Consider the following 23,443-nt stretch of genomic DNA (forward strand, 5'->3'; position numbering starts at 1 on the left):
CTTTCCGGTAAAAGATGTATGTTTGACAGTTAAGAAAAAGATGTGATGTTGTGGTATTGGCAACAAGATGTAGGTTTGTAGATATTACAGAGTAGAAAGAAAGAAGTATAATCACAAGATTTAATACGCTTGGCCAGGAAAATGTCACTCAGTGTGAGTCAGAGTCGAGTCACTTTATGTTTGGGGAGTAATAGTGAATCTATCTATCACATCACCTCATTAAGATATATCCTTCTATTGAATTTAGAATGGAACAAATTAATACTCGGCTTGAATAACTATGCCATGATATCACAATACTGTAAGATCATAGTGACGGTTCTAAGGTGGAAATGTAGAAATAATAGAATCAATAGTTCTCTTTCAGAATTATGTATTATTTTGCCTACCGATACAATGCTTTTCATAAAAGTACAACACGATAAAGATTTCATGAATCGTCCCTTTTCCCTCTAAGAAATCTGGCTATGCCAGAAGTATAAACGCCCTACGTCTATAACCTGCCTTTCAGGGAGAAGATTGCTCTCAGAGCAATCTAAACCACAGAGAATTGATTTGTTGTACAAGATGACTCTTACAACAACAGGAAATGAATGGTGATACACAAAAGAAGAAATTATTTACCAGCCAATAGATATTCTTCGACGAGGAAGAAGTGCAAAAAATATAAGTTGTAGAACGCGAAAAAGTGCAAAATTCACACCAGACCAACCTTGCAGAGCATGTTGTTACAATGGTAATATAAAGCCTCAATCCCCCAAGAAAAATGCTAATTACTGGTATCTGACCTCGCGAGCTTCTGCGGCTGCGGGAGGCGGCTCCGGATGGCGAGGATCGTACTCTTCATAATAAGCAGGATCCGTATATCCAACGGGTGGGCGTGATTCGTAAAGAGGTTGCCTTGGGAGCGGCTCGCCCTCATATGCCGCATAAATTGTTTCATGTTCTCGGCGGGCAGGTCTATGTATGATATAAGGACCTTGAGAATCGTACTGAATATATTCATAAGCTTGTCGAGGTCGAGGCTCATCGGCGTAAACACGATAGTACTCCTGGCGTGGAGCCCTTTCATAGATGGTTTCTTCTTTTGGTGTCCGCATGCGATAGGTGGGCTCTTGGCGAGAGATATGGGGGTCTGGACTGTGTTCGGCATACTGTCCAGCTTGTGCGCCCGCCTTAACGTATACTGGTGACCTTGAACGTGCTCGGTCATTTTCTAATCTGACACTCTCATATCGAGCATATCTACTCGGAGTGCGATGAGCACCATGACTTCCCTGTCTCTCATCACGATAAATTACATTGCTCGGATATCTTCGATCAATAATTTCAGGAGATCGCTCTCGTGCAAAAGGTTGCCCAGAAACAGGATCCATATAATGATCGTTTGTAGCATAAGCTCGAATTGGTCGAGCTTGAGGAGGGCGCTCTTGTGTATAGTACCCATTATAAAACCCATGCTCACTGGGGACATGTGTGGGTCGACCGGACATGACTGGACCATCATTATATACTTCTCGAAAACGTTGATGTAGTTCTGATGACAAGGGGCGTCTCTGGCGCACAGTGTCAGCGCGTTCTGCTTCCCATTTCGGCTCGATGTGATCCTCTCTATGACGCATGGGTTGCTGAGCTCTTTGACTAATCGTATCGGAACGCTTTTCGGGCTGCAAGCTGCCAAGGAACCGGTCCGCTTCGCTGGCCGCTTCGTCTAAAGGTCGCTTATAATTGGTCTGCGCAATAGTATCTCTTTGCAACTCACCATCTTCGGACCCGGTCTCAGCAGGCCCTTCACGAATGGTAGTTTGTTTTCCGCGTGCTTGCTGTGCCTGTTGAGAGATCTGAGCTACGACATCGAAGATACGGGTTTGTTGAGATGTTGCATCCTCCAATGGCCTGTACTGGGTTTCCAACGAGTTTTTCGCAACACTCGAGATGTTGGGTGATGCTTGTTCCTGTCGATTTAATTTATGCGACTGGGAGTTTGCGGCTGGATACTCTCGAACGGGAGTAGCTAAATCATCGTAACTTTTAATGGTTCGTTCGTAGCGAGGTCTGTGATCTGCATTGTTTGATTCTCGGTATCTAATATTTCTATCCAAGTAGATTGGGGCTTCAATATCAGCGGTACGGCGACTATGACTTTCTTCGGGCCTAGCATAAGATACAAAAGGTGATGTAGACTTTGTGGGTCGGCGAACATTAACAATTTCATCGTGTATCGTTTGGCCGTCTTGTTCATGACGAGATGAAACGGCGGTCGATGCGGGGTTACGTGATGATTGTCGTTTTTGCGCATCTCGAGGGTGCCGTGGATCATACGAGTTATTATTGTAAGTAGCAGAGACCGATTCGGTATCTGGAGTTCGAGTATCTGCGGCAGTGGCATAATATTTTTCATGACTATCTTGCGAGGGCGCAAGGGGTACAATTATGTCCTGACTGACATATGGTACCTGCTGCCAAAGAGATGTTTCTTGATCTAGAGGCTCGGCTTTTGGCTGCCACGATGACGTTCGCTGAGACATCGTATCCTTTCTCGGTGATGGAGTCGCAGCAATCTCTGGGAGCGCTTCTAAAAAGATCTCAAGCTTTCGAGCTTCCATTCCTGGGGCAGTTGCAAGTGAAGAAATTTTCGCCTGATCGGGAAGCTCGACCATGTCTTTTGTCCAATCTGGAAAGTGGCCTATAAGGTTTGAAGGAACTCCTTCCTCGTGTATTGTGCGAAAGTGGATGGTAAGTTGCGGAAACGAAAAGTGTTTCCTATCGGGCTTTGAAGAGGGAACAGAACCTGCCATACCTAGTACACAAGCTCGGCACAAAAGTCCATTAATATTTCGGACAGGTCGCATGTCCTTATTATTGGACAATCCATCAACTATCATCGAGAGTGGTGGATCCTGCCCAAACTTGGAGCGAAATCTTTTTAATATGTGAAAGAGGATCGTGTGTGCCTTTACGCTACCGGGAACTTCTTTCACGCCAGTTATCGAGTCCCAAATAGTCCTAGCGTCGTGACCAAGCTGCCGAAGGTGGGCTTTATACTCCTCGGTCTTTTGTGGTAACGGAGAAGCCCGAGGTTGTGTTTGCTGCAGTGCGGACGTTGGCATCTGTGAGTAATTTCCATTGGTGTAGGCTGGTGGCTGATTGTACGAGGTAGGATGTTGGGCATGGTGGGAAACATAAGATGACTGTTGGACATTGGTATCCGGTATTGGGGTAGGATACATCTGGTTAGGGGCCAAAGGCGTATAACCTGACTGAGTTGGTGTAGAGTAGGGACCTCCATAACCAGACTGTGGATAGTTTTGAACAGGGTCGCTATATCCTGGAGTTATAGCAGACAATGGTTGTGCTGCATATTGGGAATAGCCTTGATTCGGATCCTGATACATTTGTTGCGGTGCATACGGTCCAGGTTGGGGGGCTACATGTTGGTCTCCATATTGGGAATGGCCATAATATGGATCCAGGTAAACATTGGGATTTGCCGCAGCTGAGGCAAGCTGCTGATATCCAGCATAACCACTGTGCGGCGGAATAGAGGGAGCAGAACCGGCGTAGGAAGCGGTGGCACTTGGCCCAGGAAAATTAGGGAAGACAGTTCTAACCCGGGCAATAGGATCTGGACAAAACGGTGGATACTCTGGCCATTCTGATTTCCAATGTACAACTATGCTACCAAAACTGAGCGAAGTGGTATGCTTGGCAGCGAAATGCTGAACAACGCCCTCGAAACCATAATACTTAAAATTGTTGTCGCAGACATTGCAAAGAAAAAGGTCTTTGTTATACTGCTCAGTAAGAGGTTTTATCTTTGTATCAAATACCCATTTCATATTTTCCAAAGTTAGCTTACGAGTGTATGGCCCCAATGGAGGATCCGATGGTGGCTCTTGACCAGTTGCCCGCACTGCTGCATCATCCTTGGCGATCTCAGCATAGAACCGTTTTCTGACGTAGATCAGGACATCCGCGGCAAATTTAGGACTAGATTCTTTGGTCACTTTGTCACCGCCATTCCAGCCAGAACGAATTGTTTCGTCGGCATATGCACCAATCCGAGCCCGGAGTGGAGCCTGGGCATCATCCCATTCTCTGTCAATGGCTTCCTTGTATTCCGGTTTGGCTTGGATATCCTTGAAATGGCGCTCCTCAACTACTTGGAATTGGGTAATCCGGTCATTTTCTCGTTGCTCGGCTTCTTCTCTCTGTGATAGTAATCGAGGCTTCAAAACTTCCCAGGCACCATCATTTAAAGGTTGAATTATCTGTATAGCGGCCTGGAATGAACTCATATGGGCTAGAACATTTGCTGTCAGTGGAGGATCTAACAATAAGGACCTTCGTTCAATTTCAGCCCTTCGTGTTGCTTTGAGATCGGCAACTTCCTCCTTGGTCCTTTCATGTTTTGGCTGTAAGTTTGACCGAGGTGTATATGCAGAATAAATACTCTGTGAAGGCGAGTCGTACCGCGGTACCGGAATGTTCGCCGCTATGGCCATATAGTCAGTTTCCACAGTATAAATAAATGGCATGATTAGCAAGGAGAGAACTTACGGAAAGAAGTGTGTATCGCAGGCAATGATTTGGGGATCTGGGGTAATGAATGAGTGTCAGGCGTATGGTTTGGAAATTTTGGTCCACTATTTATCAATACTTGTTGCCCTTTTGTGGGGATAAGATCAGTGTTTGAAGCAATTGCTGCAGGTATCTGTTTTGAGGGGTTATGTTGATCTGGTGTTTTGATCCGAATAATCCCGCCATTGGCCTCCCATCTTTCCCATCGGGCTGAATCGTTACGTCGTTCTTTACCACGATCTTCCAGACCTTTGAGCCATTCCTCTATTGTTGCTGAGCCCATAGCTTTGACAGATTCAAATTCATCTTTGATTTCTCCGATATGCTTTTTGAGATAGTATTTCGTAATTTGAGTAGTTGACGGTGGTTGGCTATTCTGCAATGCTGTTGCTGGAATGACATGTAATTCATTGGTAAGAAACACGAATGGCAGGGCCGGCATCAGCGGTGACGGAACTGATGAAGACAGCAATACATCAATCTCCTGGGCACGAATTAGCGAGCCCCAGGTGTAAACTAAAGAAAACGTGAGACTATACCTTAATAGCATGTTGCAGAAGACAAATTCCACATGATCTCACTGCGAAAGGCCAGATGGGAATGACTCCATTTTCCCCTGGACCCAGATGCCATTGGTCTGGTTGAACAATATTGGTAACTGGATTTTTCTTGCTACAGAACTGACAGGAATTGGAGCAACACATTCTCCACATATCAAGTTCAGTTTGTCCAACTAAAGGAACAGGCATGAGAGGCTGAAAAAAACGTCTAGAGGCTCGCCAGATGGTATCTGGCTTTAATACTTGGACAGAAGATTTGGAAAGGGGGACAATGGTGCTATCTGATGAAGGATCAAGATATTTATTGAAAGACTTGTTTACTTGTAACAAGTTACCCAAAGTTTTAGGAGCAGTGAAAGTGAAAATGTGATGCCAAATTTCAGCTGGCAGAACAGACCGATTCAAATGCAATTGGCCCTCACTTCTCCAATGGTCCTGTATCTCATATGGCTTAAGACGTTTGCGCATTTCCTCAAGGACCTTTATATTGTCAATGTGGCCATTTGATTCATCCTCTCTGGATTCTAAATATTTCCGCTTCCTGGAAGTTTCCGGCTGGGAGGACTGCAACATGGGATCATTAGTTTTTTCCGGAAGTTGGGCTTTCGAATTGGATTGTATGGCCAGATTATCCAAGGTGTCTTCATCTTCATCCTCAGAATCTGCGGACATCGAAACATCAGAGGCTGAGTCGTCGTTCTCAACAATCGAAATAATATGGCTATTGGATGATCCTGCGTCTGGGTTGACGTTTGAAATAGTAGGCTTGGGGGATGTCGCAGTGGATGTGTCTGTAGTAGATATACCTGTACTCCCAGAAGGTATATCGCTGCCTGGAGTATCCATTCTGAACCAAGGTTAATTCCTTGGTTCGTATTTGGAACGTATCAAGTCAAGAGAGAGAATAGGAAATTAACACTTGTCAAACACTTTGCGGATTTGGTTTCAAATCGCAATGACCAAGATCAATATACTGATAACTATGCGACCGGATTGGGAGGAACAGAGGTTTGTCGTGAGTGTTATCCTATGAGAATCTGGGTCCAAAAGGAAGAATTCCAGTCTCATTCGAGACAGGAGCAAGCTATGGATAAGCTATGCGACCGTCATTTGATAGAAAGGCAGGGATAAAACTTGATGTTACCACAGAAAAGAAACGGAGGTACAGTCGAATATCTTGAATAAAATGATAAAGGGGAAAATGATCCTTTCCTCAAATATGATGCGCTCCTGATATTTTATCTTATAATCTTTCAATTGTAGTGGGTGGGTGGGTGTAAGATAATAAGTGAAGCATAATTAAGAAAAGTGAGGCGGTCGATTTATGGTTGGTTGACCAGAAATCAGATTCTAGTGGCGGTCAAAAAGATGCTAGCATGTTCCAGCCAAACATGACGACAGCTTGAACAAGCCGAGCACAAACAATACTCTACCTCCAAACATTCAACTTCTTTTCATTTTTTCTCAAACCATTTAACTCTTATTAACCCCTCCTCTAACTATTGCCAATATGGCAACTCTCAATACGTCCACGAATGGCCCTTCTATTAAATCATCATATACTGGAGTGGTCAATTCTTCTGCACCCTCCGGAGCTGCGGCGTCCAGCCCGACTTATGGACAGTGGGCTTTGTTCTCGGTGTCAGCTCCTCTTGTAAATGCTTTTCAACAAGATAGTGGTGGAAAGGAGAGTGTGCTAAAGGTACAAAGCACTGGAGGTATGTTTGCATTATTGTTGATGAATCCAAGCAAATCGTCTAATGGTTTGAAATCCAGAGGGAGAACTCATCGACTTAATCGAGGATCTCTCGGAAGGACGAGTTCAATTCGCATTTGTCAAAGTCAAAGATCCTAATACCACACTCCCGAAATACGTACTTATTGGATGGGTCAGTCATACAATTGAAAAGAGTGTTGGAATGAGAGGAGGTCCTAACATAACCTATAGTGCGGTGAAGGTGTTCCCGAAAGAACAAAAGGCTATTTCACAAGCCACCTTGCAGCAGTATCCAAGATTCTTCATGTTCGTACTCATATATCTGATTATCTCACATCTATTCATACTTATAAATTTATCTAGGGCTATCATGTTCAAATAACTGCTCGATCGGAATCCGACTTGGCACCAGAAAGTATTGTTCAAAAAGTAGCAGATGCATCGGGCGCAAAATATTCCTCGGGCTCAGCACCACCGCCTTCCTCTGGTCCTCGTCCCCCAACAGCTTCCAAACCAGTGTTCACTCCTACACGGTCGGGCGGTGTGTCGGGTTTCAATCCATTGGCAGGTTCGAGATCAAGGACAAGTCAGAATGACAACGTAGACGGAGATGGATGGGGCGCAGATGCGCCACAAATCACCAGGACACAACTTGAAAAGGTCCAGCCCGCATATAAACCCACAAAAGTTAATATGGCAGAGCTTACCAAACAGCCAACCGCTTCAAGATCCAGCAATGACAGTGGAGCAGACAGTGGATCTGCTCCTGATGTTGTCAAAGGAGGTTATCAACCAATCGGAAAGGTAGACATTGCAGCACTACGTGCTCAAGCTAAAAGCAGTGGTGATGATCGACCAACGATAGTTAAGGGAGCATACGAACCAGTCGGCAAAGTGGATATTGCCGCGATCCGAGCTAAAGCTCAAAAGCCTGGCGACGACGGTCCCAGGGCGGTTTCACCTGCCGCTACTGGCTCACCCGCCCCAAGCAGTGATGAACCACCAAAGTCTCTTGCAGATAGGTCTGCAGCTTTCACTCAATCCGAGCGTCTCACAACTCTACCAAAACCAAAGGTCGCGAACAAGTTTGGATCCACTGCCAGCAGTTTCGCTGGAACCAAAGCCCCAACTCCAGGAAGTTTTGGAATTCAGTCGCCAGCAGCCCCGGCAGCATCTGCTCCAATCGGTGCAGCCAGTCGAACATTTGCTGACGAGGGTGGTAAAACTCCTGCTCAAATCTGGGCAGAGAAGAAAGCTCGACAAAGAGGACTTAGTGCCGCTGGCGATGCACCTCCCCAGAGCGTAGCATCGCCTATTGCAAGCCAGCCAAGTGGAGGAGGACAATGGAAGAGTGGATATACTGGTAAATCCTGGGCTCCTGTTGCTACCAATCCCACTGGGCAATCTGCTACAGGCAGCATCGACCCACAGAAAACTGGCGAAGCAGAAGCGGAGCAAGTAGTACCAGATTCTCCAGTTGGAGGTGTCAATGCCATCCGGGACCGATTCAAGGGAGGACAAGCACCAATGGGCGCACCAGCAATGCCACGATCAACCACTGGAGACCGAGACCAATCTCCACCACCTCCACCTATCAACGCCTCTAGCAGGCCTGGTGCAGTTCCGATGCCTGGACTTCCAACCCGGCCTCCACCTGTTGAGTCCGAGGAGGAGGAATACAGCAGACCAAATATTCCCGCACCTCCCTCAGTTCCCCGCAGTCCCACACCAGAACCAGAAGAGGAACCAGAACGCGAGCCATCCCCCGTTCGTATTGCTATGCCAGTAGCACGTGGACGAGAACCTGAGGAAATGGAAGCGCCAGAGGAACTTCATGATCATCCAACTCTCGAGCAGGCCATTGAACATGTTCCCCAAGAAGAAGATCTCACCGAGGAACCTGCTGGATATGACCCTGCCCGTGGCGCTGCAGCAGCTGTGGCAGCCGAAACATTTGGACACAGCGCTCCTGCCGTCAATGAAGCATCCGCTGCTAGCGGTAAACGCGCATTGATTCAATATGACTACGAGAAGGCTGAAGATAATGAGTTGGAATTGGTTGAAGGCGAATACGTCACCAACATTGAAATGGTCGATGATGATTGGTGGATGGGCACTAATTCAAAGGGTGAAAGTGGTCTCTTCCCAAGCAACTATGTAGAGCTCGTAGAAGATGAAGAAGAGTCAGCACCAGCACCTAGCCATTACGATGAGCCAGAACCACCTGCACCTGCACGTGCTCCAGCTCCAGCTCCAGCAGCTCCAGCAGCCGCACCTGCTCATGCTGCTGGTCCTACGGCTACTACCTTATACGACTATGAGGCCGCCGAGGATAATGAATTGAGTTTCCCGGAAGGTGCTACGATTACTGATTTGGTACGTTTCGCTTATATGTTCACCTACCTCCCTCCCCTTCCTTTCTCAACGCATTCAAGAAAGATTACTAACCCAGTCAATAGGAATTCCCGGATGATGATTGGTGGTTCGGTCACTTCAAAGGACACTCCGGTCTCTTCCCAGCAAACTATGTAGAACTTGACCAATAAGTATCTACATTGGTTGGAACAAATTTAAGCGAAGCGCAAATGCATATGAAGCGATTGACGTCTTTGGGAGGGGTAGTTGTGATGTAGTTGAAATTGATTCAACATTATAAAAATTCAGGAGATTTTGTAGATGAGGGTGGCATGAATGGCTTTTCTAGGCAGTTAACTACAACTAGTGAAGAAGAAAAAAAGCGAAATAACGGTGGTCTTGGCCTCTATAAAATAGAAGAGAATTGAAAATTCTTTCCTCGATGTTGCTGTCTAACGTTGTGTGAGTTTCATTGTACATACTCGTCTTTGTCTCTCGGTAAAGTGGTCAAGTATTCTTCCTTTACCAATCTATTGAAGCTTAAGGAGGATTTCTGGCTGCTGCAATCTTGAATACCTATCAGATCCTTCCACGTATTTGCCATCCACGGTGGCGTTCACATTGTACTATTCATAAGTAGCAAAGCACGAAAGTGAAATTATTCATATCACATAGATTCAGACATCACACGAAAGTAAGCTATAGCGCATAAATTATTAAATAAAAGTCGTTCATTATCTTATCTTAACCAACCAACCAACCCTAAAAACTAGCTGGAAGCAGAAAGTCTGTGATCCATTCGAAGAGAGACGTAGACCTGTAAGAACACGAAAAGGGGGGATATGTGAGAGGAAGGAAAAATGCGTGGGAAAGCCGAATTTGTTACTTCAATCATATGAATCTATGAACAAGGTGATTTGATTTTGGAAAACGAGTTAGGACTTTGGAGGGCGTTGTATCGTTGCTGGCTTGCGGGAAGGGAAAACATTATGGGCAAGTATAAAGCCGTCGATTTGTTCGATTGAATCACGATACTGGAATTGGAGATGTGCTGAGGCGCCAGTGGATTAGGCAATTTCGAGATGGCGTTTATATGGATGAATAGTAGCGGAGAATGCGTGGGTTTGACAGCGATTTGCTCTAACAACATTCGGCACCTGTGAGGGAAGAGTAAGTGGATTGTTATTTGATTGTGGCGAGGTGAGTAAGAGCGGAAGGGTATAGGGAGTAACATACATTCAACACAGAGTTCACATCCTTCTTCCATTACGCAACAACAACAGAGAGCTGCAAAACAAGCACCGAGACAGCCTTGTCCACCACCGGAACTCTTTGGAGGAGGTTGTTGTTGATATTGCATTTGTTGCTAAAGAGATAATTATTAGTTCAAAGTACTCTTAGATATGAGGTACATTGCATTGTATCATGCGACGGTGAAGCTATCTCGGTGTTTCTCGGCATTGCGACAGCGCTGAGGTATTGGGGAATCACAGCCATCGCATTTTACAGAACAATGTATTGGATAGAGGATATGCGAATGTACTCACAGGTGGAGGGCCTTGTTGATAGTAGCCTTGTTGCGGTGGTGGTCCTCCATAAGCCTATGTATCACACCAGAGTCAGCTTCTTCTTCTTCCATTTCATGTGCCAAGATTATCCAAGAGATCGCGAGGAGATCGCAAGGAGATCGATATGACGGTGACAATAGAGGCGAAAACATACATTGGGAGGGTATTGAGGTTGGCCACCGTATTGGGGTTGTTGATTGTTGTAGTAACCTTGGTTCGACATTGTATTAATCTATAATGAGGAGGACAGAGTCTCTGGTCAGTATTCGTTTCATAAAGGTTGAAGCTGCGTCGGGGAAAATGCGCAAACTTACGGAGAGAGGTGGTTGATGCGATTGATTGATAAAAAACAAATACAAGTAAACGTTGCGAGTGGAAAAGTTGACGTTGAGAAAGAAGAGAGGCCAAACTTCAAAGTTAGATTAGATTGGATTCATCAATAAGAGCTAAAAATCGGTAGAACGGAGGAAGGATGTTCGTTCGAGACACTGCCAAGGAGAGAACCAATTGGGTTGTACTCGCTATAAAAATGCCTAGTACCTAATCGCTGACGAGTGATAAAATATCGAAATAGAACATTAATATCACTAACCTATTAATCACGCCAAGTTATTTGGAATTTATTTATTTGGGAGTGGATGTGAATACGCGGTCTCTGTTCTTCTCTCTCTTTCTCTTATTAATAAGCTTTGAGGCTTTTGATGCTTTGAATGCTTGTGAAGTTTAATATTTTGCCCCGGTGGCTTTGGATCGAAGAAAGAGTTAGGTCGAGTCAACGGTCTCATTCAAAGAAGGATGGCTCGGATGGGCATGCGATTTATAGGTGCAAGTCTCCAAAGTATCGCCAGTACCTTACATTTGTATCATACAGTAGGGCACTCATTTCGCAGTTTGAAGTCATGCAAGTGCTTCTTTTTTGATTGGCTCGACCGGCTCAATATGCAGTATGCAAATAGAAAGAAGGCGCAGATCAAACACCTCATCAACATGGCTCAGCAATTGTGGCCCTTTTGTTTGCTACAATTCAGTTACCATCTGATGCGCCAACCCGGAACACGGCCATTGTTCCATGCAACTTCTGAAAGAGATTTGCTATTTAATACTGTGAACAGCGATCGTTCAGCTCCCCCTGCTTCCAAATCCCCCAATCTAATCCTTATAGGGCGTGAGTGGTCCTAGTATACGCTTAATACGCTACCTCAGCCACCTTTCCCCCGATCGTCACCTTCTCAAGAGTTCCATTATATTACCGTTGCTGCTGGTTTTACTTCGTTTCCATCATCCGATCTTGTGACCCCGATTGATACTGCAGAATAATCCTTGATACAAACCCTGACTCATTAAAAGCAGCAGCAACTTTTAGTATTGTCAGCCACTTTGACCACCCCCCTGTATCCGTCACATATCCGACTTGGCTTTAAGATGTCACTCCAGCTGCCAGGCTACCAGCAGCTTCGCGTTCTCCCCCTTATCCATACAACAAGCTTGCTGCGTGGCGTCCAAGTTTCTGCTTCTCCAATTGCAAAGTATTGTGGTATCCGTCCTACAATATACGCACCTTGCTGTGTACGCGCAGGTATGCAGTGGAGCACCAGTGACCTGGGGAAACCGAACATTGATTTTGCAATCGCTGAAAACCCATGTCGTTTTGCGCTATCCGTTGAAGGTTTAGTTCAATATTGATCGTCCTGGGGCAGTCCTAGTTTAACACTATGGGTCACTCATACATGAAGTATCAATAACTCAAGAAACGAAGAAGAGCCGCCGTATACTATGTAGCTGACGGCCTGCTCTACAATTATCGTTGCAGTAAACACATCATCGACTACCGAGTGCTCAGAGGGTGTTTCATTTCCTCAGAGATTGAACAAGAACTTTGAGGGACACAGGTCGCTTTCATAGTAGCCGAAGTGGAAGAGCAGAACACCCTGAAGACTTCCAGACTGTGGTATATGAACCAAATTCCCTCTCAGTCTTCCACATACGACCATAGATTGAGAAAATTAGGGCATCCCGTCCGCTCTGCCATACTCAAGACTCAAATCGGTAAATTAGTAGTTGAGTGGGTGACCATCAGCGAATCCTTACTGTTGTATGTTTTTAACTTTTGGCTTTTGGTGTGTTGGTGGGTGACGATTTCAAAGTGGGCCAGGGTTTTTGCGATACCCATTTCATGTGCAGAGCCACGTTTGTCAAAAGCTGGCTCTGTTCTTCTTTTCAAGGCCTTCAGATATATGCAGTCGTTGAGCATTGGCAGTTCATATCTATACCACGATGATTGTTAGCAGTGTTATGTATTATGAAACATTCTTTTACATCTTCGATTTTCCTATCCACTGAAGGCATTCAAGCGAATGTCTGTTTCCTCCATTAAGCAGAGTCAATCTTGTGGCCCAGCTGGTCATTCAATATCATGACAAGTGGGTTCTTTTTCATGAATATCATGGACTTCAATCGGTGCCTTGTCTATGCAACATACGGTGAGCTGGAATCAGTATGTCTCTGACCCCCATAACGACAAGTTGAGGTGTGGCCATTTAAACCCTCAAAAACGGTACATTTTTTGATATGTCCAGATATGTGGATGTGAAACGGATTGTCCAGGGGTCCCTGAGACTCGAATTGAGATCATTTCCTAAAAATTTGAGTATTCGAGAAAGGAAAGGTCCACTGATTTCATGGGTGCACGAAAGAGAAAATGTAAGCTGGCCTCAGGTGCGGAAAGTCTACCGGAAGTTGAAATGGATGGACCATACAAAGAGAATGAGTGGGCGATCACAGAGACAGATAAATTCAGAAAGTTCGAGAGACGGCACATGGGAGACGGCACATTGAAGTTGAAACTCGAAACAGTGGAAGAGAAGATCAAAAACACCTTCGCTCGAATTACATCCTCAACATCAATATGGCAACAAGGATTTAGAAGGACAATCTCAGAGCTAGTTTCGAATGCGTCTGCTAACTAGGTAAACTTTGACATTGGTTCGATTAAGGTACGGAATCAAGGAATGTGTTGTGAGGCCTCCAAATCATGGAAATGAGGTTTATGATGTCTTGAAATAGATGGCGTATCCTCCCAGATTAGCTCAAATCTGAGTGTGGATAGTTCAAAATCTCGAAACCAAGATCAGCATAAAGTAGTATCAAGGCCAGAGACTTTAGTGTTCTGTATAGTAGAGACTGGTATATACGTAAGTGAAGTTGGTACAGGTTTGTTTATGTAATGTTGGAGAAAGGCCGGGTGATGATCACCTTGAGTGTATAAACGTTAATATCAATCGTGGGAATAACCTTCACTGGGAGAGATTTCCAAAACAAAAAGTTCGTCGGGTACTACCACCGACGAAGCTCGTTGAAGCATGACACACAGATTTAGCTTGAAAAAGACTTTTATGCTCGATCTCATATTTTCTATGTTGCTCCTACAATTAAATTCCCATATGCACCATGTGAACAATTTCAGTGAGGAAAGATGTTATTACCATACAGCAGATCTCATAGCAAACCAATTATGTTGGATTATTAATCATTTTTGTAATTGTCCCTTTCCTATGGAACGATTGAGAAATTTGTCGCTTGGAATGACGCGATGAGGCTAGCCATCTTGATAGCGATTAGAAAATATATCTCCGGCCTCGCAACTTCACTCTCACATCAACCAGAACTATTTTGACTAAATCTTCGTCTGTTCACTATTGATTCGACTAACATTTCGATACCTACCTACTTTCCGTCAACCAAACAAAAGAAACTCTATACACCCCACGATTTCTTAAACAAAGCCACGAAACTACCCCCCACCAGCAACATCCACCCCACTACAAACAGAGACAAGTATCAAGATGTCAACTCTTATCGATATTACAACAGAGGAAGAATGGCAGAAACATACTGAATCTCTGCCATCATCGACTCTGCAGATCATTAACTTTCACGTACGTCTCTTCATCCACCGCCCCTCATCCGCCCTCCTCAACCTTTGACTAATGCGACAAACACTAGGCACCATGGGCAGCACCATGCGCGCAAATGTAAGACTCCCCCGGATTCATCGTCATCAACCCCTCTCTTCTACTTTAGCTTCGCTCCAATTTCCCCCAGTTGCCCACGTCATTAGACAACCGTACTGATTCTCTCACTAGGACAACCGTCCTCCGTACCCTCGCGCTATCCTACCCCCAAACTACACCCCCAACCACCTCATGGGTTTCCATGAATGCCGAAGAAGTAATTTCCGTCTCCGATGCCTTTGACGTAACTGCGGTTCCCTACCTCGTCCTCACCCGCAACAATGTTGTCCTAGAGACCGTCTCCGGCAGCGACGCCACCAAAGTCCGCAATGCCATTGAAAAACACGCCAACTCTCCCTCCACCTCCACAAACGGTACATCTGTCAAGCCCGTCCCCAGTATAAACCATGCCTCTACCGCACCATCAACAACCGCACCTATCACTTCCACCGAATCCGAAGAACCAATGTCTAAAGAAGATCTTCACGCTCGCTTATCCAATCTTGTTAAGGCAGCTCCTGTGATGTTGTTCATGAAAGGAACACCTTCTGCACCCCAGTGCGGTTTCTCTCGTCAACTCGTCGCTTTACTAAGAGAAAAGTCGGTGAAATATGGATTTTTTAATATTTTGGCCGATGATGAGGTAAGGCAGGGTCTTAAGGAATTTGCGGATTGGCCTACTTTCCCACAATTGTGGATGGATGGAGAACTCGTTGGAGGTCTGGATATTGTAAGTTCTTTCCTATTTAATGTTCTTCTGGGAGGAAATTGTAAATGGGACTTGAGCGACGTGTCCCTGTATCCATATTCCCAGATACTCAGCCCACACATTGGTGGAATACATTTCTAACTCAATACATCATAGGTCAAAGAAGAAGCAGCAAATGATCCAGATTTCTTCACTGCATATAGTGTCGCCAAACCGGCAGCAGCGGCGTAGATAAGGGGAAGGTTGGGAATTTGATAATATCGGACACTAGGAAAAACCAGGAGATATACCCTATTAAAGACATTTTTGCGCAGGATGTCATGAATTGCTGCACTGTGATCTGCATAACGTGAGAACTCAATCTTATAATTTATGATTTCGAAACGATATTAGTGTATTTTGGACAAAAGAAGTTGATAAACAGACAACTCATGATCCTTCCCAGTGGAATGCATCGTCAACTCTTGGCAAGCTTCCAAGTAAAGCTCACCTTGATCGTCTATCGCGTATTTTTTCCTTTATTTGCACAAGGAAATCACACTATAATTCCAAGATTCCCAGAAAGGTTTTAAAGTATATGAAGATCACATCACCAAAGCAGTTAAAAAACAATAGTTTTGAGGTTTTCTCATCTATTTTTTCTCATTTTTTTGGCACCAATCGAGTGGCCGAATCAAAGAAATCCTCAAAAGCCTAAAGAACCTCTTACTCTTCACCCAATTCCCAGATCGAATATTATTATACATTATGTACCCAACCTGGCCTATACACCGTTCTCCATACGCCCCCGTGAAAATATCAACAGTAACGTAGCAAACTTTGTTCCAAACTTTTTTTTATATCCTCCTTATGTAGCGCGAAAAGGGTTTCATGATCAAAGTGTACTCGGACCTTTTTCCCCCTTACGTGGCACCAAAAGAATTGCAAAATCAATCAACAAAATCAAATAGCAAAGTCAAATAGCGAAATAAAATGTGTGATTACAAAGGTTCGAGATGATACAAAAAAGTAATTTTTACCAGTAGTAAACCCTTCGCCCTTGCTTCACACCACTAGCCCCTTGATGAGGCAGTTTAGTAGTTGTATCCATCAGGGATCTCCAACTGTCCTTGATACTTGGAATTTGCATCCTGTCCTCCCCAATACTCCTTGATGGCAGGCAAGACGGTTCGCTTGTTGACTACCAACTTGGTGTTTGGAACGGGCTGGGGTGCCCATCCAACTGACGCGGCAAGGAAACCAGGATAACTGTAGTTGAAGTAGCGGGTCTCGAGGAGACCGTTAGACCAGTTGCGGATCTTGTCGCCGGTCTTCTCGGCAATGAACTTGAAGACATTAGCGCCGACGTCAAAGCGACCAAGGGTGTGGAGTCCCCAGTTGGCTTCGATGGTGGAGATTTTGGAGTAATGGTTGTAGTAAGTGTCGTCGGTGGTGTTGTGGAGCTTCTTTGGAACGACGTCACCGAGGAGGATAGTGAGGACACGGTTTTGACGGGAGTAGACCTCGTTTTCATCGAAGGTGATGACGACAAGAGTGTTGTTCATGAAGTGAGGATCGGTAAGAAGGGGGTTGAGGAAGTTGTAGAGATACTCGCCAGCGACGGTGACGGAGCTATCGTGAGCGTCAGAGGTCATGTTGGGGGTAAAGAAGATCCATTGGGGCAATGTGTTTGCAGCAAGATCTTGGTGGAACAAGGTCTGGTTCTTGATCAAGTTAAGACGTTCAGGCTTGTCAACGACATTGTTGAAGAGGACTTCAGGGCTGGGTGGGTGTTAGTACGTTGGAATGTTTGGGTGATTGATTAAACTTACTTGTGCTTGCGAACATATGCATCGGCACCGGTGATCTCGTTGCGCCACTCCATACCTTGGAAACCAGTGTATGGCATGTCTTCCTGATACAAACCCCAAGTGATTCCCTTATCTTCGAGGAGATCGACTACAGAGGAAATGTTGGTAGGGACAGTAGTAAATGGATCACCATCGAGACCGAAAAAATCACTAGATCAATGTAAGTTATTGTGAGCGGATAATCTAGTATAAAATTCAAACTCACCCTCCAACGGATGCGAGGTAATTTGGTTCACTTGGATGTGTTACCGCCAAATAGTTTGTCAAGGTAATACCCTTCTCTGAGAAGTGTTTGAAGTTTGCTGTATATATATCAGTACACATGTAATTATTTCTCTTTTGAGAAAGGGCAACTTACGGTCTGCAAAAGCAGTCTCGTAGTCAGTATTCTCAAACCAGATGTTGAAAATTCGATCAAAGACCTCTCCCTTGACGCAACTGGTAGGACTTCTGTGTGATGCATACTGTTGAGCGTGGAGAACAGCCTTGTGGCCGAAGGCTGTCGGGTGAGAAATGTGGCCATCAGCAATAGTGTTGGCAAGCTCAAGCTCTTCAACTCTCTTGGAGATCGTAGCTGCAAGTGTCGCTCCTAACACGGCTACAAAAGCCAGAGGGACTCTCATGAGAGTGCTTTGACGCATCTTGATATGTTTGAAGTTTTGTTTGGCTCTGAGTAAAAAAACAAGAACAATCGGGGACTGGATGTTATTTATGCTTGAGGACTGATTGACTACTGGAAGCACTAAACCAAGGCTAAACTTCCCATGAAATATCTAAACATCACACAATGGAACTATCGAAGTTTTCAAGCTAATTACCAAATCCAAGATGCTGGGAATGAACCAACACTATGTATATAACTAGCACCCTGGTAGATCGCAACTAGTAAATCAACAACCTCGGACAAACGGTAAAGTAAAGAGGAAGGACAGTAACGCCATATCTGCGGTGTACAAGGAGTTATAGCTGGACATCCCGTTAGAAATCTTTCAACCTATAAGATTCCAGATGTTGGTAAGTTGAGATGATATTGGACGGAAATCATATATTGAAGCATCTTTTTGACCTGCCTCATCAAGAATTGAGCATATCCGATTTATCCAGTACTTTCATTCCTGGCCAAAGGATACATGCACGAGCACGCAGATACTGCAGTGTGTAGGGTGACAAGGATGGCATTGTGCCGCGATCTCTTGGAAGAGCGGGGAGGGGCGATATTTCGTCCCTTCGCACTTGTTAGGTGTTATGCGGAGTATCTACTGCAAAGTGCCAGTCGATAGTAGTACCAAGAGTACCCTAGTCAAATAAGAATTCTTAGGGGCAGAAGAGTAGCCAACCATCGATATTCAATTGATAATAAATACCACCCATGATGTACTCATTAGCAACTGGAGCTTGGTAGTATAGTAGATAGTAGATAGTAGAGTACAAGCATACACTTGTCGTCATATGTGAGCTCCTTAGCACCCGGCATCATCTCATCCATAAGCTTTCATCTCGTCTGATATTGTCATGTTAAACTCGCACGGGAAAAGCTACTTGGAATGAAGAGTTTTCCTACACCCTTCCCTTGGTATCCAGGGGATTAGCACAAGTTTGGCGGAGAATATCATTGCCTAGTATCTAGGTGGTATCACTAAAGTCTTTCGTGGTTAGACGTAACGTTCGTTCATGTAGCTAAAATGGTAGGTGCTTATTTGATTAGCTCGATTGCCTATCTCGGCCTAGGTACATCCCCGCTAAAACCTGACATTGAACCTAAGAAATGCTTATCTCGCAGTCCCGTGGGGAAAACGTGTCATCCCATTGGCGAACGTGACGGATGGCAGAGAGGGGTGAAAGGGATCTAGATGCCACTCCAATAATTTGTTGGCAATTAATTCCATGGGTCATCATTTTGCTTCTTTAGTTATTCTATAATCTACGAGTAATTGATTGCAGTAATCATTATCTAAAGCGTGCAAACGCAACTGATCTTCCCTCCGATCCCGAGACATGTGCATCTGGTTTATGGCCAATCCGAATTTGGTTGAACTACCTGCTTACTTAGAGACCTCAACACACTAATCTAATCCGGCTCTGGAGTCGGCTTTTTATTCTACTTTGTATATTGACGACATTGGTTTCCTATACTTGAACCATTTCTTGTCGGACACAATCTGGTCATTTCCATGCCATTCCGCAGACAAGAAAGATGACATCGTGTTAATCAACTTCGTCACATCAACCATACTTTGATTCCTTTAGTTGGAGAGGGAAACGTCATTCATTGCCTTGAGGCTAGAAATCCCAAGACTTGGTTGGAATGCTTGACAAATTGGTAGCATCTCAGCAACGTCACGAACAAGATTGATGAGAATCCGTCCAAAGATACAACCATGTCTGTCTTTACCAATGAGCGATCCTCAGGATCCAACGAAAGTCTAGATGATGTTGAAATGCAGGAGGTTAGGGGAGAAAAAGATGACTATGGACATCAAAAAATGAGAGTGTTGTCGAATAAGAGAAACAGCGTATCACCCAATAGATCTTTAGGGTCAAGCGAAACGTTGGATGATATTGAAATGCAAGGGAGAGATGATGATTATGGAGATCAAGATGGATTGTTGTCAAGCGGAAATCAAAAGCGTAAACTATCACTGGAGCCCGAGTTCGAAACAAAATGGCACCTAAGAACCCCTTGGGTGGTATTTCTATCATTTTCGACAGCGATAGCAACTATCCTCATGATGTGGAAGATTGCATCGCATATCACCTCTAAAGGCAACACAGTAATTGACCATCCGAATCCAACATCCAGCGGCTTCCGTAGGCCAGCAAGTGACTACGAATTGAATCCAAATTGGGATTTTGATGCCTCGCCAAAAGTTCGTACATATCACTGGACCATCAAAGATATCGAGGCAAATCCAGACGGAGTTTTTCGACCAATGATCACCATTAACTCACAATTTCCTGGTCCAATGATCGAATGTAATGAGGGAGATGTTATAATCATCGATGTTGATAATCAAGCCGTCAACGCTACATCTATACATTTTCATGGCATCTTTCAAAATGGAACCAACCATATGGATGGTACTACAGGCATAACGCAATGCCCCATTGCACCGGGTCATAGATTTCGATATGAGTTCAACGTTACGGGTCAATCTGGCACCTATTACTACCATGGACATCAAGCTGTACAAGTTTCTGATGGGCTATTCGGGCCATTGATTATCCATTCTAAGAAAGAGAAGACTTTGCAGCCAATCTCATATTCTACAGATCGGGTAATAATGCTTCAAGATTATTATCATGAGTTAAGTAGTGGACTCACGATGAAAAACCTTGAGCCTGGTAGTGAAGCCTCACCGATTCCTGATGGAGCTTTGATAAATGGACTTAACAGTGTAGACTGTTCCGTTCTACCACATCGAACATGTGACAACTCGACAGCAATTCTCCCTTCATTCGATTTGACCGCAAATGAAAATCATCGACTAAGATTCATCAATACTGGTGCCTTCGCTTGGTTTCAAGTCGGTTTGGACGAGCACGAGTTTGCTATTACTGAAGTTGATGGAACGGACATCATGCCATCATATGAGACCCGCATGATGATTAGTCCTGCACAACGCTACAGTATGATTGTGAATACAAATCACAATTCCACTAATGCATTTTGGCTCAGGGCAAGAATGGTAACTCATTGCTGGAAGGAACCCAGTCTACCAGCCAATGGAGCTGATGAAGTTCGAGCTGTCATCCGTTATATCTCCGAAGAAAACACACCTCAAACCATGACCTCTAAACCAACTTCCCAAGAGTGGAAGAAGCCAATCGAAACGTGGTGCAAAGATATGGACACCACCAGGTTCACACCCACCTCCTTTGAACCTGCCCCGCGAATAGCAGATCATAGCTATTTCATCCGCGCAAATCTTGAAAGACATTATTGGCGTCTCCAGCGAGGTTATTTCAACAGCTCTACTTTCCGCCCTCAAGTTCATAAACCAACACTCCATCGTACAATCGATGGTTTCTCAACCAAGAACGAATCATTCACATCCATGGCCCAGACCAATGGCGTAAACTCGATATCTTATAACCAGGAAAACGATTATCTGATCCAACATTCCGGAGTCAAAGTCGTTGATATAATTATCCGAAACTTCGACGAAGGGAATCACCCCATGCATCTACATGGTCATAAAGTCTGGGTTCTAGGCCAAGGACACGGCGAATTTCCCGGGTATCAAGCTCTACATCTTCAACCAGAAGGTCGTGGTACATTACCAGGCCATGAACATGTGTTAGACAATTTAATAAGAAGGGATGTAGCAACTGTAGAAGGATTTGGATGGTTAGCTCTTCGATTCGTGGCGGATAATCCGGGGGTATGGGCGTTTCATTGTCACATGATGTGGCATGGAGAAGCGGGCATGGCTATGCAATTTATAGATCGGGTTGATGAAGTTATGAAGATGCAGATTCCGGAGGAGAACCAAAAATTGTGCCGAGTGAATGTCGAGGAATTGGAGAAGGGAAGTATTCCTAAGGATGAAATTTGGTTTGGATTCGGTCCAGAGGATGAGTGAGGATGTTTGATTGATGTTAGAGACGCTCATGAGATGATGCTGGAATCGGTGTTTGACAGTTTTATTCTGTCAAATTCATCGAAGCGATACACATGCCATCATACCTCTCACTGCTCAGATGGGTAAGATGCCAGGTATTCAGACTTGTGAGATAACCATTTCTCTGTCTCGTGTCGGGTATTGAAGCTACGAGGTACGATCCACGACAAATGGTCTATCCTCTAATTCACCCCAACGAGTTTCCACGTGGAAGCAATACTTAAAATTGCATGCAGTGCGAACTCGACATCTTTATATCCTCAAGTCGGACCAGGAGTAGAGGATCTAGTACATGCGATGCTGTCAAGTACCATACTAAGAAAACTACGAATAGGACTCTGAGAATGCAGCAAAAGACGAGTTTTGACTGTCCGAGAGTCACCGGGAAGGAGCAGTCACATACCTAGTCATGGATGTAAAGCATAGGATGCCGAGTTTGTTATCGTCTATTATCTAGGTTATGCCGTTTTGCTCGTATGTGGATGAATGTATATAGATAGTGGTAATTGACGGATGAGAATATCAAGAGAACGAGGCAGTAATACAAGAAGGATAACGTTTGTATTTGGATTGTGCAAGACCCTGCCAACTTTTTGCTTTCCGTGAACATTGAGAAGCAATCTCAAACTCCTACCCCTCTCAGTACCCATATCATTTATCCATCCCATAACCTTCTCAATCTCCAGTTCGATGTAATACAACGCCGTAAGGAAACAGCATATCCCTTCGTGGTAAGTAGACACTTGACACCCTCACTCATCACCAGACCCACCGATGGATCCCTCTCGATGAAAGACCTCCTGATGAACAAATAGGATACTCTCTTCCTTCTTTATTCCCATCCTCTTTCTCGAGGATTCTCTTCTCTCTCTTACCTTCAGTAGTCCACGATATTGATACCTACACCAATAACCTTCCCTTGCAAATGTCAATTTCAATTCCCATTCCGTCTCCTACGTATGACATTCCCTATTCTGAATACGTCCTCATTCTCATTTCCATATGCAACCCAAGATTGTAATCTTACCACAACATCCTATAGAGAACATAAGATACATTATGACCCCCTTTTTCAACTCAGTCTGCAGATTTGAATGATTGGATTGGATTCGCCCGGATCGCGGATGTAATTCAGAATATCGATATCAGTATCGATTTCCAAGAAAGGGGAAGGGGATTATCAGATTGTGGTTTAATTGATATATTGAATGAGGTTTGCTGAGGGATTTATCTACCGAGTATGTTCATTATAACTTCAATGGACGATTGGGAATTGTGAGGAGGGTGAGAGAGGAGGGCGAGAGAATATGACATGACTTATAGGTATTTTGAAGGGTTGGGTGAGGAGAGATATTCATGTTGGTACTAGATGACTTCCCCAGAATGGACACCAGTATTTCGTGACATTGGGGTAAGTGTAAGAAACCACATTTTCTCGTCTGATATCTTTGGATCCTGTTGTTCGGGGGAC

The 23,443-nt window shown here is 44.5% G+C and overlaps 7 protein-coding genes across 7 annotated transcripts; 4 read left to right on the plus strand and 3 right to left on the minus strand.

Moving 5' to 3' along the window:
• Window positions 1-773: 773 nt before the first annotated feature.
• Bfra_009533 (putative f-box domain containing protein) lies at window positions 774-5,987 on the minus strand (the record flags this gene model as incomplete). The annotated part of the gene is made up of 3 exons (XM_037339876.1): window positions 774-4,495; window positions 4,561-5,065; window positions 5,121-5,987. 3 exons carry the CDS (start codon window positions 5,985-5,987, stop codon window positions 774-776), a joined length of 5,094 nt encoding a protein of 1,697 aa, XP_037189926.1.
• Window positions 5,988-6,651: 664 nt separating this feature from the next.
• On the plus strand, window positions 6,652-9,404 carry Bfra_009534 (putative actin binding protein; the record flags this gene model as incomplete). Its single annotated transcript, XM_037339877.1, has 5 exons — window positions 6,652-6,859; window positions 6,918-7,030; window positions 7,090-7,164; window positions 7,222-9,234; window positions 9,318-9,404. 5 exons carry the CDS (start codon window positions 6,652-6,654, stop codon window positions 9,402-9,404), a joined length of 2,496 nt encoding a protein of 831 aa, XP_037189927.1.
• Window positions 9,405-10,001: 597 nt separating this feature from the next.
• Window positions 10,002-11,146, minus strand: Bfra_009535 (uncharacterized protein). Its single transcript, XM_037339878.1, has 5 exons — window positions 11,096-11,146; window positions 10,936-11,013; window positions 10,761-10,814; window positions 10,450-10,579; window positions 10,002-10,370 (listed from the first exon to the last, which is right to left on the minus strand). The coding sequence occupies exons 2-5, from the start codon at window positions 11,002-11,004 to the stop codon at window positions 10,354-10,356; spliced, it is 270 nt and encodes an 89-aa protein (XP_037189928.1). The 5' UTR covers window positions 11,005-11,013; window positions 11,096-11,146; the 3' UTR covers window positions 10,002-10,353.
• A 2,313-nt stretch (window positions 11,147-13,459) lies between these two features.
• Window positions 13,460-13,747, plus strand: Bfra_009536 (uncharacterized protein; the record flags this gene model as incomplete). The annotated part of the gene is made up of 1 exon (XM_037339879.1): window positions 13,460-13,747. The coding sequence occupies one exon, from the start codon at window positions 13,460-13,462 to the stop codon at window positions 13,745-13,747; it is 288 nt and encodes a 95-aa protein (XP_037189929.1).
• Window positions 13,748-14,623: 876 nt separating this feature from the next.
• On the plus strand, window positions 14,624-15,736 carry Bfra_009537 (putative monothiol glutaredoxin-5 protein; the record flags this gene model as incomplete). Its single annotated transcript, XM_037339880.1, has 4 exons — window positions 14,624-14,716; window positions 14,784-14,812; window positions 14,924-15,521; window positions 15,657-15,736. 4 exons carry the CDS (start codon window positions 14,624-14,626, stop codon window positions 15,729-15,731), a joined length of 795 nt encoding a protein of 264 aa, XP_037189930.1. The 3' UTR covers window positions 15,732-15,736.
• Window positions 15,737-16,573: 837 nt separating this feature from the next.
• Window positions 16,574-17,991, minus strand: Bfra_009538 (putative acid phosphatase protein; the record flags this gene model as incomplete). Its single annotated transcript, XM_037339881.1, has 4 exons — window positions 16,574-17,261; window positions 17,312-17,500; window positions 17,556-17,652; window positions 17,709-17,991. 4 exons carry the CDS (start codon window positions 17,989-17,991, stop codon window positions 16,574-16,576), a joined length of 1,257 nt encoding a protein of 418 aa, XP_037189931.1.
• Window positions 17,992-19,728: 1,737 nt separating this feature from the next.
• Window positions 19,729-21,933, plus strand: Bfra_009539 (putative l-ascorbate oxidase protein; the record flags this gene model as incomplete). The annotated part of the gene is made up of 1 exon (XM_037339882.1): window positions 19,729-21,933. The coding sequence occupies one exon, from the start codon at window positions 19,729-19,731 to the stop codon at window positions 21,931-21,933; it is 2,205 nt and encodes a 734-aa protein (XP_037189932.1).
• Window positions 21,934-23,443: the final 1,510 nt, after the last annotated feature.

Source organism: Botrytis fragariae (genome assembly GCF_013461495.1).
Source record: "Botrytis fragariae strain BVB16 chromosome Unknown tig00000161, whole genome shotgun sequence".
Classification (NCBI taxonomy): Eukaryota; Fungi; Ascomycota; class Leotiomycetes; order Helotiales; family Sclerotiniaceae; genus Botrytis; species Botrytis fragariae.

Coding starts and splice junctions, on each gene's coding strand:
- Bfra_009535 (XM_037339878.1), bottom strand. CDS start 11,004: ATGTCGAACCAAGGTTACTACAACAATCAACAACCCCAATACGGTGGC. Junction 10,815..10,935: donor AACCTCAATACCCTCCCAAT/GTATGTTTTCGC, acceptor TGTGATACATAG/GCTTATGGAGGACCACCACC. Junction 10,580..10,760: donor ATCAACAAGGCCCTCCACCT/GTGAGTACATTC, acceptor TTATCTCTTTAG/CAACAAATGCAATATCAACA.